Raw genomic sequence first — 22,910 nt, forward strand, 5'->3', positions numbered from 1 at the left:
CGTTTTGTCCCATCCAGCAAGGAAGGAGAAAAACAAACATCGTTCGAGTGCCATGCAGGCACGAGGCGAAGGAAAGGTTTGCGCATTTGCGCTGCAACTCGGCTGGCGTGCGAGTGTGATGGATAGCGATGCAAAGGGACCCACAAACGGGAGGGGATGATAAAGGGGGGTGGAAATCAGTGCGCCATGGTGCCGTACGGGAGCAGGCCCTTGCGGCTAGTAGCAGCAGTGTTGACCGGCTGAGTTGCGTGAAGATGGTCGTCGGTTGTCGAGTGGGTTGATAGTCATTTGCTAATTTAATACCACCCGGCTGACATCATCATGCAGGACTACGGGACGGTGCTTTAGTGGTTTGTGGTAATACTTTTGGTGCGCGCTGGTGCAATTAGACAGTGACAGAACATAATGGTGATATGTAAACAAAAAAGGGGAATAAATCGAACAACACCAAAAATAGTGATTTGTTTTACAATTTAGTGAATCAATCAGACGTAAATCCGTGCGAGAGCTTTCAACGTATAGCTGTGTGTTATCCGTGTTTTTTTTTAAATACCGTCTAACTTTTGCTATGATTAACCGTCCCGATTTTCCACTTCCTTCGTGCCTACACCGGCAAACCTCCCGGGGCAAGCCGGCATGGAAAGTAAATGCTCACCGGGTCTCGGTACGATTTATGAAATTAGATTAATTAGTGTCGGCTTCAGTAAGCGCCGGACGGTTCGAGCGCGTGCTTGACAAGTATCCGTACCGCGGAACAGCCAGCGTGAAAGTTTAGCTCACGTACCCGCGTGTTGCTCTCCTTTTTTTCCCCCTTAGCGGTCTTGCTTTCATTAATTTCCTCCCCATCGTTTCGACGCTGTGAAAATGAGTGCGTGACCGGTTTGTGACGGTGGTGCGGCACACGGACACCGGCATGGTTTGATGGGAAATGAAGTACGGTACAACAAAAAATTCCAACCCCCATTCCATCCGACGATACGATAAACGTGGAACCCACCGGTGTGTGTATGCAATGCAATAGAATGTTCCACTGTGCGTCGATCTTCGTGGTGTAGCGATCGTGGAAAAGAAAGTTAGTTTTTTGTGCGGAAGAATATTCACGCACGAGTGCAGCGGAAACAGTGCAGAGTGCAATAGTGTGGGCGAAATGTTTTCAAGATTGTGCAAAAACACAATCTTCCCAACGGGACTATCACAATCATCGACAGCACCGGCGTCAGCAGCAAGCAACGGCACAGACCGATTGGGTAAGTTGTGATCATAAGGCCCCTCATAAGGGGAAAAATTATATTATAGAGTTTTCTACTACTTCTGGTAAGGTCGAAACCGTTTCAGAATTTTATTCAAGTTGAACTAGAATGTGTTGAGGTGGATAGGGAATCCGTCAGCTTGCAAAAGTTCCAAAAATTTGGAAGGATTCCAGACTTTATTTAACTTCAAAATGAAACTCAAAAATAGCTCCGACTTTTGCAACTTGATCGTGAGTACTTCGTTACTACCTTTAAGCTAGAAGAAGCCAACAACTTATCTGAAAAGCAGTTTTACTACTGTTATTAAGTATTTAGTTGTTTTCTCTCCCTTTTGCTGGTTTATGATACGTGAAGGAAGGATGCTTGAAGTAATTTTGATGCTATTTTGTGATGGACACCTATTATCTTGCCGCCCCGTTTTCCGACCAACTACAGCCATTTATCAGCGATTCCTTCAGATGATCGTATACCGCTTGGCTTAGAATCATCCAGGCTGGTCCGGGTGGGACCCGTGGAAACGTTCTAAGCTATTAACTTCCAGCAGAACCTCCCCGATACCACTGCAGACGGTATTGCATTTTGTGCGCCGAGCGTCACTAGTTGCCGAGAGAACCTATCATAACATCAGTCATCTGGTTGTGCTCGGGCCATTTTGGTTGCAGCCGTACATCAGCGCAGGCATCAGCAGCCTGGTCTTGGTGTCTGCATTTGTCTCTTCCTTACCCGCGAGTTCCCAATCCCAGCACTAAGGGCAGTTTTGGGGCCAGAAGAACCGATCGGGTGGATGATGAGAAATGGACGGCTGGGGCCGTCTTAACGATGAAATCGTGATTGATTTTTGTCTGAATGAAGTAAAAGCGGCTGCCGTGCCCACCTTGCTTCCTTCGCTGGCTGAACAACTGGCTGTGGGGTATTAAGCAGGATCGAGAGGGCTATGGTTAAGGATTGGCTGTTGGTTCGTTGGGCACAGAACACTAGCCTTAGAACGTAACGTGATCCCGTGGTCCCGCTGGAGATGGACTACTATTTTGGGCATAAATCTCTTCCAGTGCGCTTCGCTGAAGGAGAGAACATTAACAATCATGACGATGATGATCATGATGGTTTGCCCTCTCACCGTATCAAGCTCCTCTCACAGACGGGTGATGATGGTAACAATGATGGCGAGTCGTGAGCTCGCGTGGATTCCACGGCGAAATACGGTTCCAGGCAAATATCCTCGGTTCCAGAGGTTTCCCACTCACACTACCCTCGCTACGGTCCGATCTTCGGGCCGAAAACCACTTCCTAAACGAGGAAACGATGAGGCACCAGAACAGAACATGGGCCAGCCATGAAATGGGGCACGGTTTTGTGGTGAAATTATAACATAATCGTACACTCGCGATCATAACGCGAACTGGGGGAAGAAAAAAACACGCGCGCGTCGACTAGGAATTTTGCCCACCGATCACCGGAGGGAGCATAAATTTTTATGCGAATTGCACACACATTCCACACCCGGCGCACCATTCCCATTCGGTTCGGCATTAGACGGCACAACGGAACGCAATGGATGCGACTGGATTTACGAGCCCCGGGGTCTCTCTCGGATACCGTCCATACTCCCTCGATGGTCGAAGGCTTCGGAAAGGATGGCATAAATCGTGGGAGTGCTACAGAGCGCTGCCCTGAGCAGAGTGGCGAGTGGTCACGGAGCAGGACTAGTGGCCCGTGTGTGTGTGAGCACACTGAGCCTGGGCAGCGGGCAGACACAGGCCTCCAGTTCCATTACCTGATTTTCCCGCTTGTTGTTTCCGCAAGAAATCGCTAGCGGCAGGGTTGTCGATCATCGTTCTCTGGTCGGTTCGCGCTAATAAGCGTCCCCCCTTTTGGTGGTTGAAATGCAACACACCCGGGCAATCTCTGGGGGGGGGGTGAGGGGTGCTTCCGAGTGCAACTAGAACAAGATTAATTGTTTCCTACTCTTCGTCACACCGCGCATACGGCAGTGCAGTTAGTGGGCAACCTTTGTTAAATTGAGGGCTCCGGAGGACAAATGTATCTTTTTACGCTCCGTAACAAATCGTTCGGGGTCATTCGGAATGCGTTTATCGTGCCGCTAGTTAACCCAGATGTGCGGTTAATGTACAAAGTATGCGAGACAATTTTTTAAACCGTCGATTTTCCGTGGAGAAATGTGTTGCGTGCCATGAGGTGTTCAATTTCTAACCAAGAACATTTTATTAGTGGAACATTTTATTTAAGTGTAAAGTAAATTTTTGATGCAAAATTATTACATTTAAGATAAAAAAACCCATATTTGTATGAAGGAAATTTGGTCCTTAAAAAGCTTGCAAGATGAGCTATAAGGATGGTGCTTGTGGATAAGGAAGGTCCTTTGTAGTGTTTTGTCGACACGCAAGTCCCTTTGTAGTGTTCTGTGGACAGCTAATTCAGGACATTACTTAATAAGAGGTATTTTTTTTTTACTTAAGATTAGTAAATATTTTGACTGTTAGGTAAAAAGAATTTGAATCTGAGAGCGCTCTAGTCCGTTGGTAGCTAATGGATTCCTGGGGTTCCTGAAGTTTACAGATTTCGGAGATAGAATTCCTGTTGAACGCTTGCTTTAATATGCTTTTTTGCATGGGGATGGATTATTTCTTTTGCACTGTAACTTCTTTTTTTCGTTAGAATGGCCTGGATGTATCCACTTATTTTACTACGTAACCGAATAGTCACAGTCCTTGTTACGGGGGATTAATTCAGATGCGATTTTGGCCCAGTCCGTTCCGAGTGAAGACCTACTCCGCTACCATCATGCCAGCGGGCCGCTCCACCGTAACTTCATTATTCGCGAATTTATTGGATTTTATTTTATACTACATATTCTTAAGACCTTATTATAGTTCAGGCCTCAAGAAAGGGCGAAAGAAGATGAATTTTAAAGAAAATCTAGAAAATATAGAACTGGAATTTCAATGAAAACGCTTAAACCACCTTCCTACCTGCCGGGATCAGCATCAGACCAAGCCACCGGTAAATATTTACCATTACCCCTTCGGTAGATTGTTGACCTCAATCAAATGCGAGGCAACTATCTGCTTAAACGTTGAGTGAAATATTTTCATTAGCGAGCCCGCTCGTGCGCTCGGGCGTGTGGTAGGGGGAGTTAAAAATTTGACATTTAACTAACAACATCATCATAATCTCGTAATTGCTACCGCAATTATTCGTTAACAGTCCGTTCGTTCGCATTTCCTTCGCTCGACCGCGACGATCAACCCTGCTCGTTTTTTTCAACGGACCCGCGCAGGGACCGCCGGACCGATCCATAACGAACCGCACGGGATAATTGCGTTCGTGTGGGGTGAGTGAAATTATGGTTGGTAGCCAAGGAAACCACGAAAGGAAAACGAATAGAAATTAAACCACCCAACCAACAGATCGATCTATTGCGTGCGTGTTGTACAAGCGTGTACCGGGGCCAGTGTACGACGGTACCAGGTACAGGTGCATCCACCACGGGGAAAACACTCGCGCTCGCGATACACCGCGGTTTGGTGCATTTGTTTGTTCTCGCGTGCCTTCGTGTAGCAACCCCTTGCTGTTGTTGTTTTGTATGGTTTTGCTTCTATTTTCTTCCTCACCCACTGATAGCGCGCGTTTTGTAGGAGGTACGAATTGGATGAAGATCTCAGCGTGTACCAAAGGAAACAGTCGCTGTCTCACGGGCAGCGTTACTGCTTGTCGTGCAGAAGCTCTGCAACGCAGCCTCCGCAGCCAACACCGATGGCTAGAATTATGTTTTTTGCTACGGGTGGTTGAGCAAATTGAAGATTGCAGAGAGTTTAAATTAAACCATACTGCATCCGTACCGCACTGACCGCCTGCTTGGATGCTTGTTATGAGAATAAAGGGGGCGCATTTACGGTAATTCAATCTGATCGTAAATGGGAATTCTTGAAAGAAGGGGGGGAGTTATGATAAGGAGAATCCATTTGGCATCCTTACTTATAAATTTATTTGGAGAAACGGTATCGAATATCGAATATGAAGGAGTTTTAGACCAAATTTAAGACATTCTTAATAGTAATTTGTATAGGAATATTCTCTTAGCATAACCTTCTATATCGGTGGCCTTTAATTAATTCGAAAGCATCTTAAATATCTCACACCGTTTTTCCATTTTGTCAAGATCGCTGATCCCACACGGGGTCAATGTGCAATGCTGTAAGCTGGAAGCGATGCTACAGAACGACCCCGAAATAACGAACTTCGATGCAAAAAGGGGTGCATTATGGTACGGCCCAGACCATGTGTGTATGCACTCCCCGGACATGGAGTAACATATAATCATAATTCACCATTGCGGCCCATCATCATCATCGTCGTCGTCGTTGTGGGGACCGCCCATGCAAAAGTAAAAAAAAAAACATTATGGAAACATGTGGAATGTGCATGGAAACAAACCCGAAAGTTTGGGGGAAAGTTAAGAAGGAAACAAAAAATCTCGCCCAGCATAAAAAAGCATAACTTTTTGGCGGTGGATTAAGAGGCGATTTTGCCGCCAATCCGCCTGCTTCCCTTGGGTACGTTTAATTTTGCCAATGCATCATCGCGTCCGGATCGGCGGCTGGTGGCTAGAATGTGCAATGGCTGGGCAAATGGACGCGGATTTGTGAGGAGAGTGTGCTTCTTTTTCGTTGCTGTTGTGGTTGTCGTTATTAATGCGAGCCGAGTGCTGGAAACACAAGGATACATTTAGCTTTAGCTCCCCCGAAACAAAAAAAAAGGAAAAACTTCAACATATACGGGAGGGCAATAATAATTACATGATGTTGAAAATTGGTACGGAAAGAATGTGCAATGTGGCGAGTAACTAACCAACAAAAAAAAAAAACAAGAAGGGGGTCAGAACCAATTGAGGCGGGAAAAGGATTGCTGCACTCCTGTGTTGTGTGCATGTGGATCGGGTATGGCACATCGTGCCATAATGTACCGGGGTCGCGTCCAGGACGCGCAGGAACCAAACGAAACACCGCTTTACGGTTCGGCAGCCCCATTCGCTCGGAAACATTCTCAATAGCATAAATGTAACACAACAGGGGAGGAGAAGGAAAAAAACACGAGCTGTGTAATGGCAATGCTAGCGGGTGTTTAAGACATTTAGGACCATCGATCTCATCTTTCCCATCCTTCAGGCCTGATGATCACCAGCAAATTTGCAGCTCGGCGACCGTATTTCGCTTCGTTCTGTTTGGCGGGGTGTTGTTTTTGTTTTGTTTTTGTGTTACTTTATTGAAGTTGAAGTTTTTCAAAGTTCTGGCCACAATTTTTAAGGGCGCAAGGTAAAGATTTGATCGAAGCGCATTATCGTTTCGAAGCCGAAAACGCGAACACAAAAAAAAATCGGACTTGGTGTTGTTTTGCTTATTTTTTGTTGTTGATACATTCACCAAACACCCCGGCTGTACTACTCTAAAAAGGGCGCGAGTTTTTCATCTCGCGATCCTGTGTGTTGGGCGAAAGCCATAAATAATCTCTTTTCGGGGGTTTGTGCTCTTTTTTTTGTCTGTATGTGTGGTTCTACTCGGTACGATTACCGCAGACACTTAACGAGGGAAGAGGGAGGAAGTTAAATGAGGAAAACGGAATTGCAGTTGGCGGAAGGGACCAGTGTAGTGGGTGTTGTGTGGGGCAACACCGAAGGGGTAATTGCAAGTATGGCCGTTTAATTTTATTTCGCTTCATTTTAATTTTCACCTTTACCCCATCGACGGTTTCGGGTTGATAGGGGATCGAATGGAAAAGTGCATCGGATCGGATAAGGGCCACAAGGGTAATGCATCAAGAGCATCCGGGGGGAGGTGGTGGTGATCAAGGCATCGAAAGCTGTTCACGATCCGATCCGATCCGATTTCGATGGGTCAATTTGCACAGCCGAGCCAGGCGTCGTGTTTTTTTTTTCGTGGTGCGGAAACATCTTTTTTGAAAAATGGGCCACAAGAGGAAGAAAAAACTACGAAACGCATATGTTACCCGGTGACGAAAGACGTTGGTCAAGAGTCGAATCGGCAGTGTGCAGAAGATCGCATCAATTGGGGAATTTTTTTTTTTTGGGAGAACAATCTCAGAATATATTGGAAAGGCATCGTCGGGCGAGGGATCGATCAAGCGCACATCCGCCATGATCGCGATCGCGAGGTTGCTAGCCAGTTCGAAGGTCATGCCCGGTTTTAAATTCCAACCCTTTCCCCGGTAATGCGTAGGTGATCGCAAATCACCATCTTCGATCGGGCGCGGATCGCGAAGCTGCAAGATCGATTAGAGCCGGGACAGACCGGACAGAACGGATCGTCGAAACCGGGACGTTGGACGAAAGGGAACGCAACGCCGAAGATCGTAATGATCCGGTAATTTACGTGCAAAAAAAAGCAACCGAGGAATGGCTGGTTTCCTATCCCGCAGCACCCTTATCACGGTTGACGGGTGCATTTCCGTGACGTGATGTGATACATCCAGGTCGACGAAAAGCATTACTCTCCCTTCCTCTCAACAAAAAAAAGACGATGCTCGACCGTGAAGGAACGCGTACCGAATTTTATTGCACTTTCGAAGAGATACGAAAAGCGTATCACTGCAAAAAAAAAAACAGCAACCAAAAATTGCATCGTTACAGAGAAAGGAACCATAAAATGCATCATCGTTGCAGCCCGTTTGGCCACCAGATGGCAGATTGATCGTGCCGGATCGCGGGGGAGGCTTTCCAACCCTTCCCGAAGGGATGGGGGTGGCAAATATGCATGGCAAATTCTTCACTGTTGACTTGTTTTTCATTTTCCCACTTCCATGTGCTTTGTTGCTGCAGGTAATGAGATTAAAATAAAACCATAATCCGATCCTGGGCCTCCTTTCGTTTGTGTTTGGCCGTTACACCGGTTTGGCGCAGTAGGAAAACAATGCGCAACCCCACGCAACGGCTAACGGTAAGGTGCATGCAGCGCTAGTTTGCAACCAGTTTGCGCCACTTCTGAATTTAATTTAAATTTATTTTTATTATTCATTTACCACTTTATCGCTTTCTGCTTCCGTCACGGGAAACCAGGAGGGGGACAGGGTATGTTTTGTGATGCTGCATTCGTCAGTTACCGACCGCCTGTTGCATGTTTTGCGGCGAATATTTAAGCAGTCACGCGCGGTATCGCGCGAGAAAGGATTGATGTGCGATAAACCGAAGAGTAGAAAACAAAAAAAAAACGCCGAGCATTTAAGCAACATTTCTGTCGAGAAGTGTTTAAATTTATCTTTCTTGTTGTCTGGGCGGGCATAAAACTTGAAGCTTGTGTATCCAGTTGTGTCCGTTTGTTTTTTTTTTTGGCGATATGGGTTGGGTACCGATTATCAACCGATATCGGAGACGATTTCTCCCCTGCAATCCGATGAATCCGTGCATTCGATTGCTTTTATGTGGCAATTAAAAAGTGATCAAAAACCGGTGGAAAAGGACAAACAAAATTGAGCGAAAAACATGCCACAACGCTGACTCCAGTCGGCCAGCAGGACTGGTGCTTGCTTGAACGGTGGTGGTGGTGTTTGTAGCGCTGCCGCCGTTGTTCAACACACCGTGGAGTTTTGGGGCATTGCGAATGCTGAATGGCGCATCACCCGTGACAGCCTGGGACGACTATCAATTTATTGGTGATTTGGTTTATTGCCATTCATAAAAAAAAGGAAATCCAGAATCGGTGTGGCGAGAAGGTGAAAAAATTGAAGCTTGCAGCTTAAAGAAACGTAAGAAAAGAGAGGTAAAACACGTATCGGGTTTTGGGTCATTTTAGTGCGACACTTACAAATGAGACCCGTGTCGGGGTGCATCATGCAGGGTATCGCATAATTTATTGGGATAATATTTGCTCAACTGTTGGCGGATAACACGAAATGTTACAATGTTACATCACCAATGTGCAAGTAAATAGTTTACTTACCTGTTGGGATGGGTGCTTAGTATTTTGATGAATTATTAAACGATAAATTCAATGAGCTGGCGGATTCAATGAGCGTGCGGATATCACGCTATCATTGATGAAAGCTGTAAGGCCACCCTTCGGCTAAAGAACTATAAGGTACCAGGCACTGATGGAATGGTGGCCAAACTGATAATAAATAAAAGGTGCAGTACTAGAAAATGAGGTATGGAATAGTGATTCGATGCCTTATGAGTGGATATTTTTTGTATTTTTGTATATGTATCCCATATACAAGAGATCGATAAGCTAGAGTGCTGCAATTACAGGGATATTACGGTGTTAAATACTACAAGATCGTCTTTATACTACAAGATCGTCTTATCTCATTAGTAGAAGAGATAATTGGAAGCTATCAAAGGAGATTCTAACATGAAACATCAACCACTGTTTAGATTCTGGAGAAGATAGCGAAGCAATAGCTATATTCTTTTAACTTCAACTTCCCTTAACTTTAAGACCGCAATCAATAGCAAAGCCAAGACTCTACGATGGGCTGTGTTGTGTTGAAATTCTTGTCATCTCTGCTAATACTCTGCTACTCTGGTTTGCACCAAGGAGGTGGTCTAACTTGTTTAACCTTCAAAATAGCACTGAAGAGAGCTATCCCTGAGTTCCATGAGATGGAAACTTTAGGGACCATTTTGTGTAAGTCAGTCCAAGTTCTGGCATATGTCAGAATGGCTGACGATATAAACTTTATTGATTTCGGAAGGAACGAGGCTGGGACTAAATAGAACCTATATAGTGCCAGTGCGTTATATCACATAAGCCTAAAACACATGGACCTTGTCCAAAACTTATGAAAACCTCTTAGTTGTGTTCGAGAGGAACATGCTCAGAAGGATTTTTGGCCCCGTATGTAAGGGTGGCCGGTTGATGTATTGGTAGCACGACAGGACTGGTCCAAAGTCCCATCCAGACTTATCCCCCGTATGCAGGACGGGGACTATCAATCTACGAGTAAATAAAGTTAAAGAAAGGCGGAAATGGCATGCCCCTTTTAGACCTCTTGAAGGAGTTGTGCCGATAAAGAAGATGATGATGTTTTTAAGAATAATGGAGGAGCCGCTACAATGACGAGGTCTACGACCTATATGACGAATTCACCGTCGTACAACGGATTAGACTCACCAGGCTCCTGTGGGCTGGTCACATCATGAGAATGACACCGGACGACCCAGCCTGTAAAGTCCTTTCATGTCGTCCACATGGACAGAGAACGAGTGAGAACGGCCGAAATTGAGATAAAAAGACGGTGTTGTTGCACACCGACTGGTACGTTGAACTCACTATCGTACTGTGAATAAACTCGCCAAGTTCCGGTAGGCGGGTCACGTCATTAGAATGACACCGGACGACCAAACACGTAAAGTCCTTTCATTTCGTCCAGATGGACATGAGAGAGTAGGCGTGTTAGGTCGAAATTGAGATGGAGTGATGGCGTTGTTGGGTCTGCCATCAGAAAAACTGGAAATAAAGGATTGGCAGACGACAGTGCTTGACCATGAGCGGCTGAAAGGACTCGAGCAAGCAGGCCAAGAATGCGAAGCGAAAAACGTATACTTCGACGCGCATGTCAAATGGACATAGACAAAAATGTTGAATAAATATTATACTGGCTTACCCATGCCATAGCATAAGGGATATTAAATCACGATTAAAATAAATCTTTCTCCAAAGTTGTAATATACAATATTTTGAAGTGTTTTTGTCCGCATAACTACACAACGTGTGTGTTGCTCGTCGTTCTACCCACATCAGCAATGTGCAACAAATTACGGTGCCCTTCTTACACATCTGCTACAATGTAAAGTGAAAAAAACCCCCCGTGAATAGCCTTAGTTTGGCAAGATCATCAAGCTGTAATTTGCCTGCCAACATCGTTTATCCGGCACCGTACCGCTTGCGGTTGCAACGAATTACCGGGGTTACCAGCAATCGTGGCACATTTGGGTGTAGAAGCGATCGAGCTGGCGATGCTAGGAAACAAAAGGAAACTAGGGAAGAACATGCACATTCGGTTGGTTGCAAGCGCTCAACAAGGTAACAGATAGGGAAATGCCGCTAGTACGCCCTAGACCATGCCTGGAGTTGTGCGAATGTGCAACAAAAAAGTTACACTTTTTTTTTGTACAACCCTCGAACCGTTCCAGTCGTTGTGTTTGGATTGGTGACGTGTTTTTTTTTTGTGCAATCAATCTCTGTTCGCAGAGTGCATTATTAAGTGGGGGTAAATGATAACACGTTGTTCGGTTGATGCGCCGTTTGCCAGGCGGCTACCAGTATTACTATCCCGAAATCTTTCAGATCTGGCCAAAGAGTTGATTATATGTGTGCCGGGAATGGGAGTTCTCCGTTTGTCGGTTGTGTGTGTGTGTGTTTTTTTTTTATTGTTTTCTTCGCCCTCCTATAGCTTCCGATTGCTTGTGCTGGAGGTTTCCCGCTTGGTTGGGCGTTGAAATCCATTGCCACCGTGCTGGCGACGGATCGGTTCTCGGAGCATCATTATCATCCCCGGCACGTCTTCCATGCCCAATGCCCAATGCCACCGTTTATTCCTCCCTTACCCCCCTCTCCCCCTCTCGATCCTCTTCCCCACCCCTTCACACCCGGTTCAAAAACGTAGAGGAGGTTGGACCCTTTTTTGGACGGTTCGGAAATTATGCAAAACGGTTGCAAACGAGCGTACCGTTGTGTTTTTCTCTCTCCCTCGGATGCTGCCGGGGAATCGTTTGCTGAAACTGTCACGAACGACGGCTGCCGAAGAGGGGATACAAAAAGAACAAAAAAAGACATGGATAGACTGACGTGTCGGTACGACGGAAGACGACGCCTCGCAAACCACATTCTCGCCGCACGGACCGTCTTTTGCCGTCTTGCTCTGTCCGGTGCGTGCTTACAATGTTTGCAAAAAAAAAGGGAATCACCCCTTGGGTGCTTTGGGTGGGGGTGGTGGTAAAGAACCACGAGCGTGCACGATGTTATGCGGGTGAAACCATCGCGCCATTGGGGCTACGGTGGTTGAGGACAAGGGCCTGTGATTGCCCTCCTGCCCGGTATATCATTGCAACAGGGCCCCCATTCGTAAGTGCCATTTGCAGATATGTGATGCGGATTCAGATCATCATTACCGGGCGCGATGGAGCATCACAGCGCAGGGAAGATGGCAGTAGAATGCAAAGGAAAAAAAACCTCCCCAGAAGGTCGTGCGGTCAATTCGTGTTATCTTCCGGGCGGCGGGAATTGCTTGTCTCGGGAGTGGGCCTAATTTTTTTTTCTCCCGTGGCCAACGTTGCGAACGTCGCAATCCTTCAGGACCCGGTTCAGGCCCCGGGGTCGGTAGGTGGTAGGTTGTTGCAGTTCCAGATTTGTTGCAGCAGCTCTTCTAAAGCGGGCATGTTGGTGCGGTGTGTTTGCGCCATCCAGTACACGATTGTGGCAGATCGTTGACGTTTGCGCTTGTGCGGTTTGTGCGGGATCCGGTATGGTTTTTGGTGCGGCAGTGTCAGTCCCGTGTCCCGTGTGCGCACGGACAGCGCTGACGAAAAGGATGCAGTGCCTTTTTCTTTTGCGCGCCGTCAGATTACCGTGCTGCTGCTGCTGATGATGATGACCGGCTGCCACGGCCAAAGTCACGCATATCACGATCGAGCTATTAAATTCGATAGAGTGTATAATATTTTCCCGGTTTCTGTTCTGGGCGCGATGGGTTTTGCTGTTTTTTTCCCGTTCGTAATCTCGCTATCGCTATCGCGCCTCGGTGTCCGGCGGTGGACATTCTCCGCACCGCACGCAGCACCGTGGCACGGTGTGGGTCGGCCAGATTTCGTGTGCCGTGAGTTTGCATGCATGGCGGGGCTGGAGAGGTGCAAGCGAGATGGTGGTGATCGTTTGACCACCGTTGGGGACCCCGGTGTGTGCAGATGGATGGGAGCGTTGATCACAGTTGGCAAACATGCATCGAAATCATAAAGATCGTTTGGATTGGATGATACACGGAACTGACACAACTGGGGATGCTGTTGGGTCCGAAAAGTGCAGCGAACTCTGTAAGCATGTAAGCGTGCACTTCCAGCTTAGCCTCGGTAATAAAAAAAAGGAAAACAAGTGCTCTAAACCTCCTTAAAAACGGATTTAATATTTTTTAATAACCTTTTCTCATGGCGATTCAACCCGTTCCATCATCCAAGCGTGTACAGCAAGTGATTCTAACAGATCGGTTATGAGCGTTTTTCGCCCGTTTTCAACAGACAGCTTAGCCGTACCGATCGTAAACGATCGTAAGGAAAAAAAACGCCTCGAGCCCAAAGGGCCCTCAGGGATTTATGAAGGCTCATGGGAAAAGAAGTTTAGCAATGTGGAATACCCGAAATTGGAATGTGCATTGGTCGTTTTTAACTCCTGTTTCTTTGCTGTTCTTAAAATGTTCAGAATTAGTGTAATGAGACACATTTAGAACGGAACCGTGGGAACCGCAAGTGTTGTGAGAGGGTGTTTTTTTTTCTATAAGAAGCTGTTTGATTTCTTTAGCTAATTCTACTTCCACTGCCGATTCCACACGATATCACAAGGGCAAGGTTCGACAGAGAGCGCATCACGACCGCGTATGACTCACGACAATAATTCTATCTGCGAGCAGTGCCCCGTTAATCTCGGCCTGTGCGCGAAGCGAAAGATAAATAATCATAAACTCCACCGCAACTGATGGTGCGCTAAAGGGCCGGCAAAGGAATTTAATTTTATTGATTTAATTACAGCATGGAGAAGCGAAGAAAAAAAACTAGTGCGCCTCAGAATTCACGGAATGAAAAGGCAAAACATATGCGAAAATGTTTAATTTGTGTGCGATTATTCGCTTGTTTCGCTTCCACGTCCACTTTCGCAGTGAAGCATTTATTGTGCGTGGAGTTGTAAAGGTCATAAAGTAATAAAACACAAATATGTTTTTTTTTTGTTGTTGCTCCGGTGGGGTTTCCATCACACGGTAGCAACTACTCGAGAGACCAATATTACCCAATATTCAGCAGCAAACAAAAAATAAAGAGTAACAGTTCCCAACGGTTCGGCGAGTCATCGTACCGGATATCATAATCGTTGGATTTCTAGCCAGGGATTTTTTTTGTTTTTGAGTGGGGCCCAGCTTCCCTTGCCCAGCTAGCCGACACGTATCGATGGCACGGTCCTAATGGTTGATTAAATTATTATGATTATTGTGATAATCCGTTTCCCGTACGCAATACTGGAAGCGTTTAGCCAGCACCTAATCAAACCTTGCTGGTGTTTCATCAAATCTTCATGTTGTGTTTTTTCGTTGTTGTTGGTCTTGTAATTTAGACGAGAACAAAGATGCTTTCGTCACATTCCTAGAGCAGCGGGCGGTTTTTACTTTCGAGCGTTAGCACTGCATTGAACTCCGCTAGGGACAATCGAATGGGCATTCCTCCCCACGGTAGAAATAGGGGGAAGAGAACAGTAGAATTAGGGGGGTGGAATGGGGAAAAAAGAATTTGCCCTGTCACGGACGATCATCAATCGATCGAAACGATCGAAAACGGTTTGTAACCGATCGAGCGAACATTAGTGGTGTCGGTTTTCTTTTCTTTTTTTGGTGGATGGATAAGAAAATTAAGAACAAATGGACACGATAGCGATAGCGAAACGGGGAAGTTAATTTTCAGGGCGATCCAAGGCGACAAGCCACAAGATTAGCTCCCGCTCTACCCTTGACACAGACACACACACTCAAATGCGCGCACGCGAAACGAAATAAAAAGTAACGCGCGGCGGTTCGAACCGCGGCACAAAACGACGGTGAAATGAACGGCGCGAAACGAAACGATTTGTTTATGACGCAATCGAGCAGCGCAATCGGAAACTTGGCCGGCTTTCGACCACGGACGCGAGAACGGGGCGGGCAGCCAGAGCCCGACACAAAACACGGTGTGGAGCGTAAGGATTACTTTGCGAAGCGGATTAAAGTCAACGGCTCGAAGAACGGCGGTCCACGGATGCGAGTCGTTCCAGTGTCAAAGGCCTCGGAAAGATTGTTTTATTTTTGTACGGCCGTGAAAAGCCGTCTGAAAGTGACAGTGGACAGAAAGCTTTGCTGGAATGCTGGAAAGTCCCACACAAAACCTGTGCAAGCGATTGGGAGGCTGTAAAAAATAGATTTATAAATAATTCTAAGTAAGTTTGAGAAATGTTTATTGTCTCCTTCACGGTGCATTGTCCCCCCCCGAGAGCGGTATTAGTTATGTGTGAATGATTGTTTTGCCAGCTATGGAAAGAAAACAGTTCCCAAGTGTCAATCACTACAAGCGAACGCCGATATCGATCTCCGTGCACTGGCTGCAGGTTTTTGTTGTTGTTGCGCCAGCATCGGAATGTCCACTGGGTGATGTAATGCTACTAGTGTGCGTAATGTGTGCGGTGCGTCTGTCGCTCCAGCCAGCCGTACTACAGCTTCGCCTCAAACTTCTGCAACGGTAGTCGCGCGATCTTATGCTACAATTAATTACGTTTAAATTAAGCAACGAATAAATTAATTGACGACGACTCACACCCGGCGACTCGGCAGGCACACGCGTGTGCCGTCAGCACGCACCGCTTCGAGCGGTCTTGATACCCCGGGCAGAAAGGGGGGACAGAAAGCTGCTGCCAGAAATGGGAAAATGAAGCCTTCTTCGCCAACGCAACGCGCCCATGGCATCTTGTCGCTTGCCATGTTTCTGTCATGCGTTCCTTTTTTTTGCCATCGCTGTGCGCGGTGCGGTAGCGTTGAAAGGCGGAAAACATGTGTCAAACGACAATGGTCAGCGGCGATCGAGGGGTTTGAACGGGCGAACGTAACAGCCCAACATGATTTAGTTTATCGTCCGCCCGGAATCTCGACACCCCCGGTTGCAGTTCCGTGTGCTGCAGCCTGCAGAGTGGAATGGAACCCACCACCTTGCGATTTGTTTCCACCTCGCTTCCTGTTTGCCGCTTACAAAACAGCTTTGGCTTGCATCAAAAACATAAAGGAAAAGCATCTTCTAAACAGATACATCATTTCACGTACGTCCAGTGCAACCCGTAGGACGTCTTGCCCGCAAAACGACGCGAACGATTGATATAATTTATGGAGTTTATTTGAACAAGGCAGAAAAATGTCAGAAATGTTGTTGATCTGCACCCCCATTCATGGTAGCGGACCGATCGATCAAACGGTTGCACACGAATGCAGCGCGAGCAACGGTCGCGTTTGCGGTGTAAATTATAACGACGATGGTCGCGTTCTGTGGGTACGGGCGATCGAAAGACTTGAGCACAAGTGACGAACCCCGCGCGCGATCGTGCATCGGCGTAAACGGTGCAGATAAATTACAACTGCGACGGATTACGGTGTGGGAAGAAACGAAGGGAGGGATAGTACTGAGATATTGCTTCTCGTTTTCTTTTCTTTGCCACAAGACAACATAGAACACCACTAATGAGGCACGGGAACAGCGAGGAGCGCGGAAGAGTATGTTCTTAGAAGAAGCTCTGCGCTGATGGGATACGATGGGTGTGTAAAACAAATCAACATTCGTCACTTGAAATGCCCTCGAGTTTCATACGCTCTGTTCGATGGTTCTATCTTAATCATCCAGAAATTAAGACCCTCTCCAAACAAAACAAAAAAAAACAAATGGGCACGTGTTATCTTCGGCGAGCCAGCCCCATAACGCTTGTCTGTTTGTGTTGTTGTAAAGCAGCAGCGTACCAGCGCGGTAATGGAAGCTAATCTAAATAAATTCACCACCATAACCAGCGTGTAATTTGGCGCGTTAGGGTTCGTTTGGAATATCACCTACATATTCATACGCTTCTTTACATTCGGAGCCCTCGATCAGGAGACGAGACGTTGTCGATCCGAACGATCGTAGTATTGTGATACGTGAAGGTTGTGGTTTTTTTTTTTTGTTGTCTTCTCTAGTCTAGTGCGGCCAGAGATTTATCAGTCTGCGTTTGGATCGCACCTGGCGAAGTGGTGAAAACATCTCCACACAACAAGCAAACTGGTTGAAGAAAAAGAACAAAAACAGAAAACAACTGAAGGCCACGGAAAAAATATTCGAGGATCGCGAATGAAGACGGGCGTAACCGAAGGAATAAAGAGTCCCCGAAAGCAGCAGAATGGAGAACGAAAATCTAATCTCATCAGAATTGGATGAGCAAGCACAAAACAAAAAATTGGGAACCCAAACGAAGCGAAAGAGCACTGCCACCAATAGGGGGGTGGTGGAACTTTGGGGTGGCTTTAGGGTGGAGATTGTTGTTCGTCTGTCTGTTTCGATTTCGATTTTTTCTAGTAGCCCGGGCAGGTTTCGAAGATGGGGAGAGAATCCGTTTTTTTTTTGTTGGCTGGCTTGCTTTCTTTCTGTACAGAATACACGCTGCAGCCGGTCGGTCGGACGATCCACGGATTAAGCAAGGGCACACCAGGAGGATTGGGGTTAATCTTTTGTTTTACCCAATCGGTACCACCCCCCGGCACACTCGCGACCTCCTCCTGGTGGTAATGTTGCAGGTTGCGCCTACGGGGATTTCTTTTCAATCTTTTATGCTGTTGTTACCGGTGTTGACATGAAATGCGACAGATCGACTGACGTAGATAGCATAGCTCGCATTGCTTTTGTTGTGCTGTGCGGCCCCATCTTCAGTTTGGGATTTATTGTTTTTTTGTGTGCAATTTGGGTAACAGGTGGATGCTGACTGGTAACGGCAAATTGTGTGCTTTATGCAAGCTTGCAAGGACAGTCTTCGGTTCCCTGTTTTTTTTTTGTTTGGAATTGCGTACGTAGCACGCAATTTGTGTAATAATTGTACGAAGCAAACAGCCATTAGCTGTGTTTTGAGCATTTTGTTCCAACAATTCCGTTTGGAATGTTTTAAACGAGTGCGTTTTTCCCTCGTTCGTGTACCTGTTGCTGCCTGCTGTTATGTTGACAGCATAACGCGATATGCTCTTGAAAATCTCTCCTAGCGTTCGTACGCTCCACGACTAATCAACCGCGTTGGTTCGGCCGATGCTGCGGTGCGGTACTTTATGTAGACGTCGGTACCTGCTCGTGCAAACACCAACAATCGGGGCAAGAGAATCGAGAGCAGGCGCATCTCGGGTTTTCTCTCGTATGCGGCCGCATACAGCATCAGCTTGTGCGAAGATAATGCGAAGCATAAAACCGCTCGCCCTAAAGCCGACGAGAGACCGCGGCTGGTACCGGTGGCTCCGCGGCTGAGCTGACGGAGAGATGAAATGGAACGAAACAAAAAACCCCAATGTAATCGGATACCATCCACAGGCGGACAGGCCGGGAACGCGCGACCTGTTGGTACTGCGCGACGTCGTCATCGTCAATCGGTGCGATCCGGTGCTGCGTCGGGCAGATCAGTGAAAAGAAGCCCAACCCGAAGTCAGTTTGTAGCAAAGCGCTGTTGCGGGTGGATTGGCGTACGGCATCGGCATCCAGCTGTCGCTTTTTACCAGTGCTCCCATCGGGGAGAAGCGACGAACATCGAACAAAAAACAACCATCCCACAAAAGATTGCATTCGAACGGTAGTGCCAGTGTGATATCGTGTCCGTGTTTAGCTCAAACGGTGCTGCGATAGTGCGATCGATGATTATGATCGAGTTCGTGTCTTATGCTATCGCTCAAGTCTTTTGAAGAGTTACTGTTTTATCGGCTCTTCATGTCATGAATTATCTAACCAGAGAGACTGTTGTACGAGATCGAAAGTGTGTGCGGCCGATGGGTTAAGAAAATGTTTGAATAATTTCCACTAAAGCGACAGGAACAAAACGGACACCTTAAAGTTTTTAAATACATCCCCGCTGGCCGTTCGTTTAGCACACGGTAAAGGGGGTAACAAAAAAAGGGATATTACAAATTCTTTTCCCCACCCCGTGCGAGTGTGTGTTTGTGTCTCTTTTGTGTGTGTGTGTGTGCCAAACAAAATACGCGGGCAAAGCGCGGGCATTCTTAGAAGACCTTGACGCTCGAAAGGCTCGAGGCTAGGAAGCCTTACGTCGAAAAGCCTTTCGGAAAGGAATTTCTGCCCGGTTCGAGGATCGCAGCCGGCTCGGTATCTCGTCGCCAATTGGCTCGCAACCTCACCGCTTACACCGAAGGCACTGATTTTTGACGGTGGGATGTGCTAGCCCGGACCGTTTCAGTCCTCTCCCATCACACCACTGTATTGGGTGTAGTGGCTGCGGTTAGGTTGAGCAGCAAAATAAAAAAAAAACACCACCACCACATTAGACGGAATAGAATAGGCGGCCACCGGACCCGAGATCCCAAAGAACGGTTTTCTTGCCGTCGCACACAAGTCACCCAGTGCATGTGTGGATGGGCTGGGTGCGGTAGAACATTCTTCATCGTTAAACGACGCGAACCGGGCGCGGGTCGATCCGTTCGTCGAATTGGTCAAGCTCAAGGGGTGTGTATGCGCGCGCGCGCGCACACTCAAAAATCCAATCGGATCAATCGGATTGATTGAGAGCATAATGGAAGAGTGAAAATTAAAAGTCTCCCGAACGCACCGCTGACCGCTGGGGCTGTAGAAAATAGAACAGAAGGAAAGACGGGAGGACAAAACAAAAAGGAAAATAAAGGTTACAAGTGGCAAAGTGGCAAGAGTGGTACCCAAACACAGCTGGGTAGAAAATAAAACCAATCAATGCACTGCGCAAAAGCAGCGTAAAATCCGTGAAATTGAAAATTAAACCCAAACCGCGATCCCGCGATGTGATCGTTATCGAGCGTCGAGCAAAATACAAAACAAAAACAAAAAAATCGTCCCAAACAGAACACACAAGCGAAAACAAACCAGCAAAGGGAAGCTTTTTACGAACGTTTCGATGGAATGCATTGAGTATACGAAAACGCATAACACAAACAGCAAAACAAAAAAACAGCCAAAGCTACACCCGGAAAATGACAAAGTGTCGCGCGCGGATGCTCGGAATGAATGAAATCGTAAGAGTGGATGCCTAAGGGCGCTCGTGTGCTGATAGTGCCGTCATGGTTGAAATTGTTCTTTCGAATTGGGGTTTTTTTCGCTCCTGCTACGTACAAACACACACTTTGTGGCTGATTGCATTGGACAGGTGAAGAAGATATTACCGGGTGCCGTCCGTGCTGGTGATGGTGATGAGATGTGTCGTGATCGATAATTGAAGTGTTGTCGTTAGCAGTCATTTTTTGCGGTGTGATGTGATGCCGAAAGGAAACTGTACGGAGTGAAGCGAAACAAACGACAAAGGGAAACAATTTTTCCGGCAGTTTTTGCTTTCGGTGGCGCCCTGCTTGGTTGGGGCTTTTTCCCCACAAGGATCAATATTCGGGTAAGGAGACAATGGTGTTTGATTTAATGATTTGTGATACAAAATTGGTTCTCAGTTTGCCCAGCCATGTTTAGTGCTCCGATTACGATTTAACGGACTTTAAATTGACTAATGGAGTCAATTAAAATAAAACAAAACAGGAAACGCTTGCTGAAAGGCTGCTCAAGAGCTGGGTGATTAGCTAATCAATTATTTTGTCACATTTAATTCGAATCGTTTAACGCAACAAAAGCCGTTACCTCGGGAAGGTCATGAGAAGACAAAATAAAATCTAAAACAAAACAAGAAAAATAACCTTCGAAAGATAAATCAAACCCACGCTTTGGGGATTGTTGTGTAGCCGCTAACGAGCTACGATGGACACAATGTTAAGAATTCCGTTTTTCTCAAAAGCTCCAATTGAGTGGGTCCGATTGCAACGTAGAACTGTAACGGCTTGTCGATTGAAGCATATTTTTGCGATCATTTCTGGTGGCGAATAGTAGGAGCTAGCCGTCTTACACGGGCCACAGAATATTTTAGCAAAAAATCATAAATAAGAACATTTATGCCACGTTAATAAGCTCTAACAGCCCTTAATAAGCTCCTGCGAACGATTGTCCGAAGAGGGCTACACGTAATGCTGAAGTTGTTGGAAAAATTAATGGAAACGAGACTAGTCGGAAATGCTGCCGTCGACAGAACGTTCAACAAGACATTTGGTCCCAGTCTGGTGCGGTAGGGAAGCAAAATTAAAACGGCCAAAATAAACAATAACACTGTTTCGCCGGTTGCACAACTCTCCACCACCGATACCGATGGTGGTGAAACGAAGATTTACGGAATTAAAAGTGAATTGACCTAACCTTTTCTCCATTTGCTTTGCCGTGCCGGGTGGTGAAATGAAAAGGCTCTTTCTCTCTCTCTCTCTCGCTGTGTGTAAGGTTCCAGCAACAGGTCGTTCATATTTCATGAGGAATGGCCGCTGGCTCGTGGGTCGTTGGCAGTGAACCAAAGCAGCAACCTTTCGACATTCCACTTGCGCGTGGACTTTTCCGGACGGATGGTGCGTCAACGTGCGACTCGCGGACGTCTAAATGGTGTCGGAGAAAGAGGACTTCTTCACTGTTGAATGTTTGTGCTGTAATAATATAACGGCTAGATTGCGCGAGCTCACGATGGAAGGGAAGGATGATTGTGTAATGTTGGGTGACCCGCGGTCGAGTGATAGAACTCGAACGGAGAACTAACAGGTGTGGAGAATGTGTAAAATAGCGCATCGATGCTGAAGCTATGGGTGGGGATTATCTAAAGAAGGTAGAAAAGATCGGCAGCGATCTTGAGGTAGTTCGATAATACATTAAACACCTGAATGGGGTCCGATCGAAGGCGAGTGGGAAAAAAAATGAAGATCGCTGATCAATCCTTCCTGAAAATAATTAAAATTATTTTATGAAAACGACTTTAATGCTGGCCAAATAATTTAAAAGCCGGACTTTTACTTTTGTTTTATCGCCGCGATAGCTGTGCGACAAGCACTAAGCATAACCATTCCCATTCGTACAGCAATTAATGACGAGCAGAGAAAACGTCACATAAAGCTTTTCATTAACATTGCGTAGTTTGGGGTTGGAAAAATTTTCCCATCAACCATTTTCTTCGTCCAGACGATAAGCCAGCGGTTTGATAGTTTGCTAAGCAGCAAAGCATTAAATCAACGCTCGTTCGTCCCAGCAGTGTGACAACTCTTTCACAAAATTAGCTGTGCGGTTAATTAGCTCCACAAGCGTGGTCCAAAGCGTGGTCCAAAGTGCGGGAATTTACGACGAATTGTCAACGGGGCGAAAGGGAAACTTGTTTATTTTCTTGGCGGTGTATGCGAAAAGGAATAAAATCTACAAAAACACAAAACTTCCAAAAAGACACGCTCGGAGTGTGTTCCCCAAAAGCGGCAGATGGGACCAGTGGGACCCGTGTTGTTTTCGCTTTTATTTACAAATCATTCACTCGACCGGGTCCTTGCCGGGCGTCCCCCACGAGACCCGACAGTGTTCGAGTTCGTTGCTGGCCGGCGATGCTGACGGTATGCGAGTGGTCCATTAGTGGTTGGCAACGCCACACGGTGGATGCAAAAGCGCGCGATCATCGAACGAAGCGGGACCAGAATTCGACGCACCGACGCCTTCTGCAGATCCAAACGCCCAAAAACGCGTAATCGAAAGAGCAAAGAATTGCTGGTACGGGGCAGAAAAGATCGTTCCCGGCGATATGCGGCTACGATGTACGGGAAATGTGG

At 46.6% G+C, this 22,910-nt stretch overlaps 1 protein-coding gene across 1 annotated transcript in view; it reads left to right on the forward strand.

Moving 5' to 3' along the window:
- The first annotated feature begins 1,147 nt into the window (after positions 1–1,147).
- LOC128304626 (uncharacterized) overlaps positions 1,148–22,910 on the forward strand; it is a 33,954-nt gene continuing 12,191 nt past the window's right edge. Inside the window, exon 1 of the mRNA XM_053041833.1 lies at positions 1,148–1,247. Within this exon, the coding sequence (XP_052897793.1) occupies positions 1,148–1,247 (100 nt within the window). The remainder of the gene's footprint in view (positions 1,248–22,910) is intronic.

Source organism: Anopheles moucheti, chromosome 3 (assembly GCF_943734755.1).
Source record: "Anopheles moucheti chromosome 3, idAnoMoucSN_F20_07, whole genome shotgun sequence".
Lineage (NCBI taxonomy): Eukaryota > Metazoa > Arthropoda > Insecta > Diptera > Culicidae > Anopheles > Anopheles moucheti.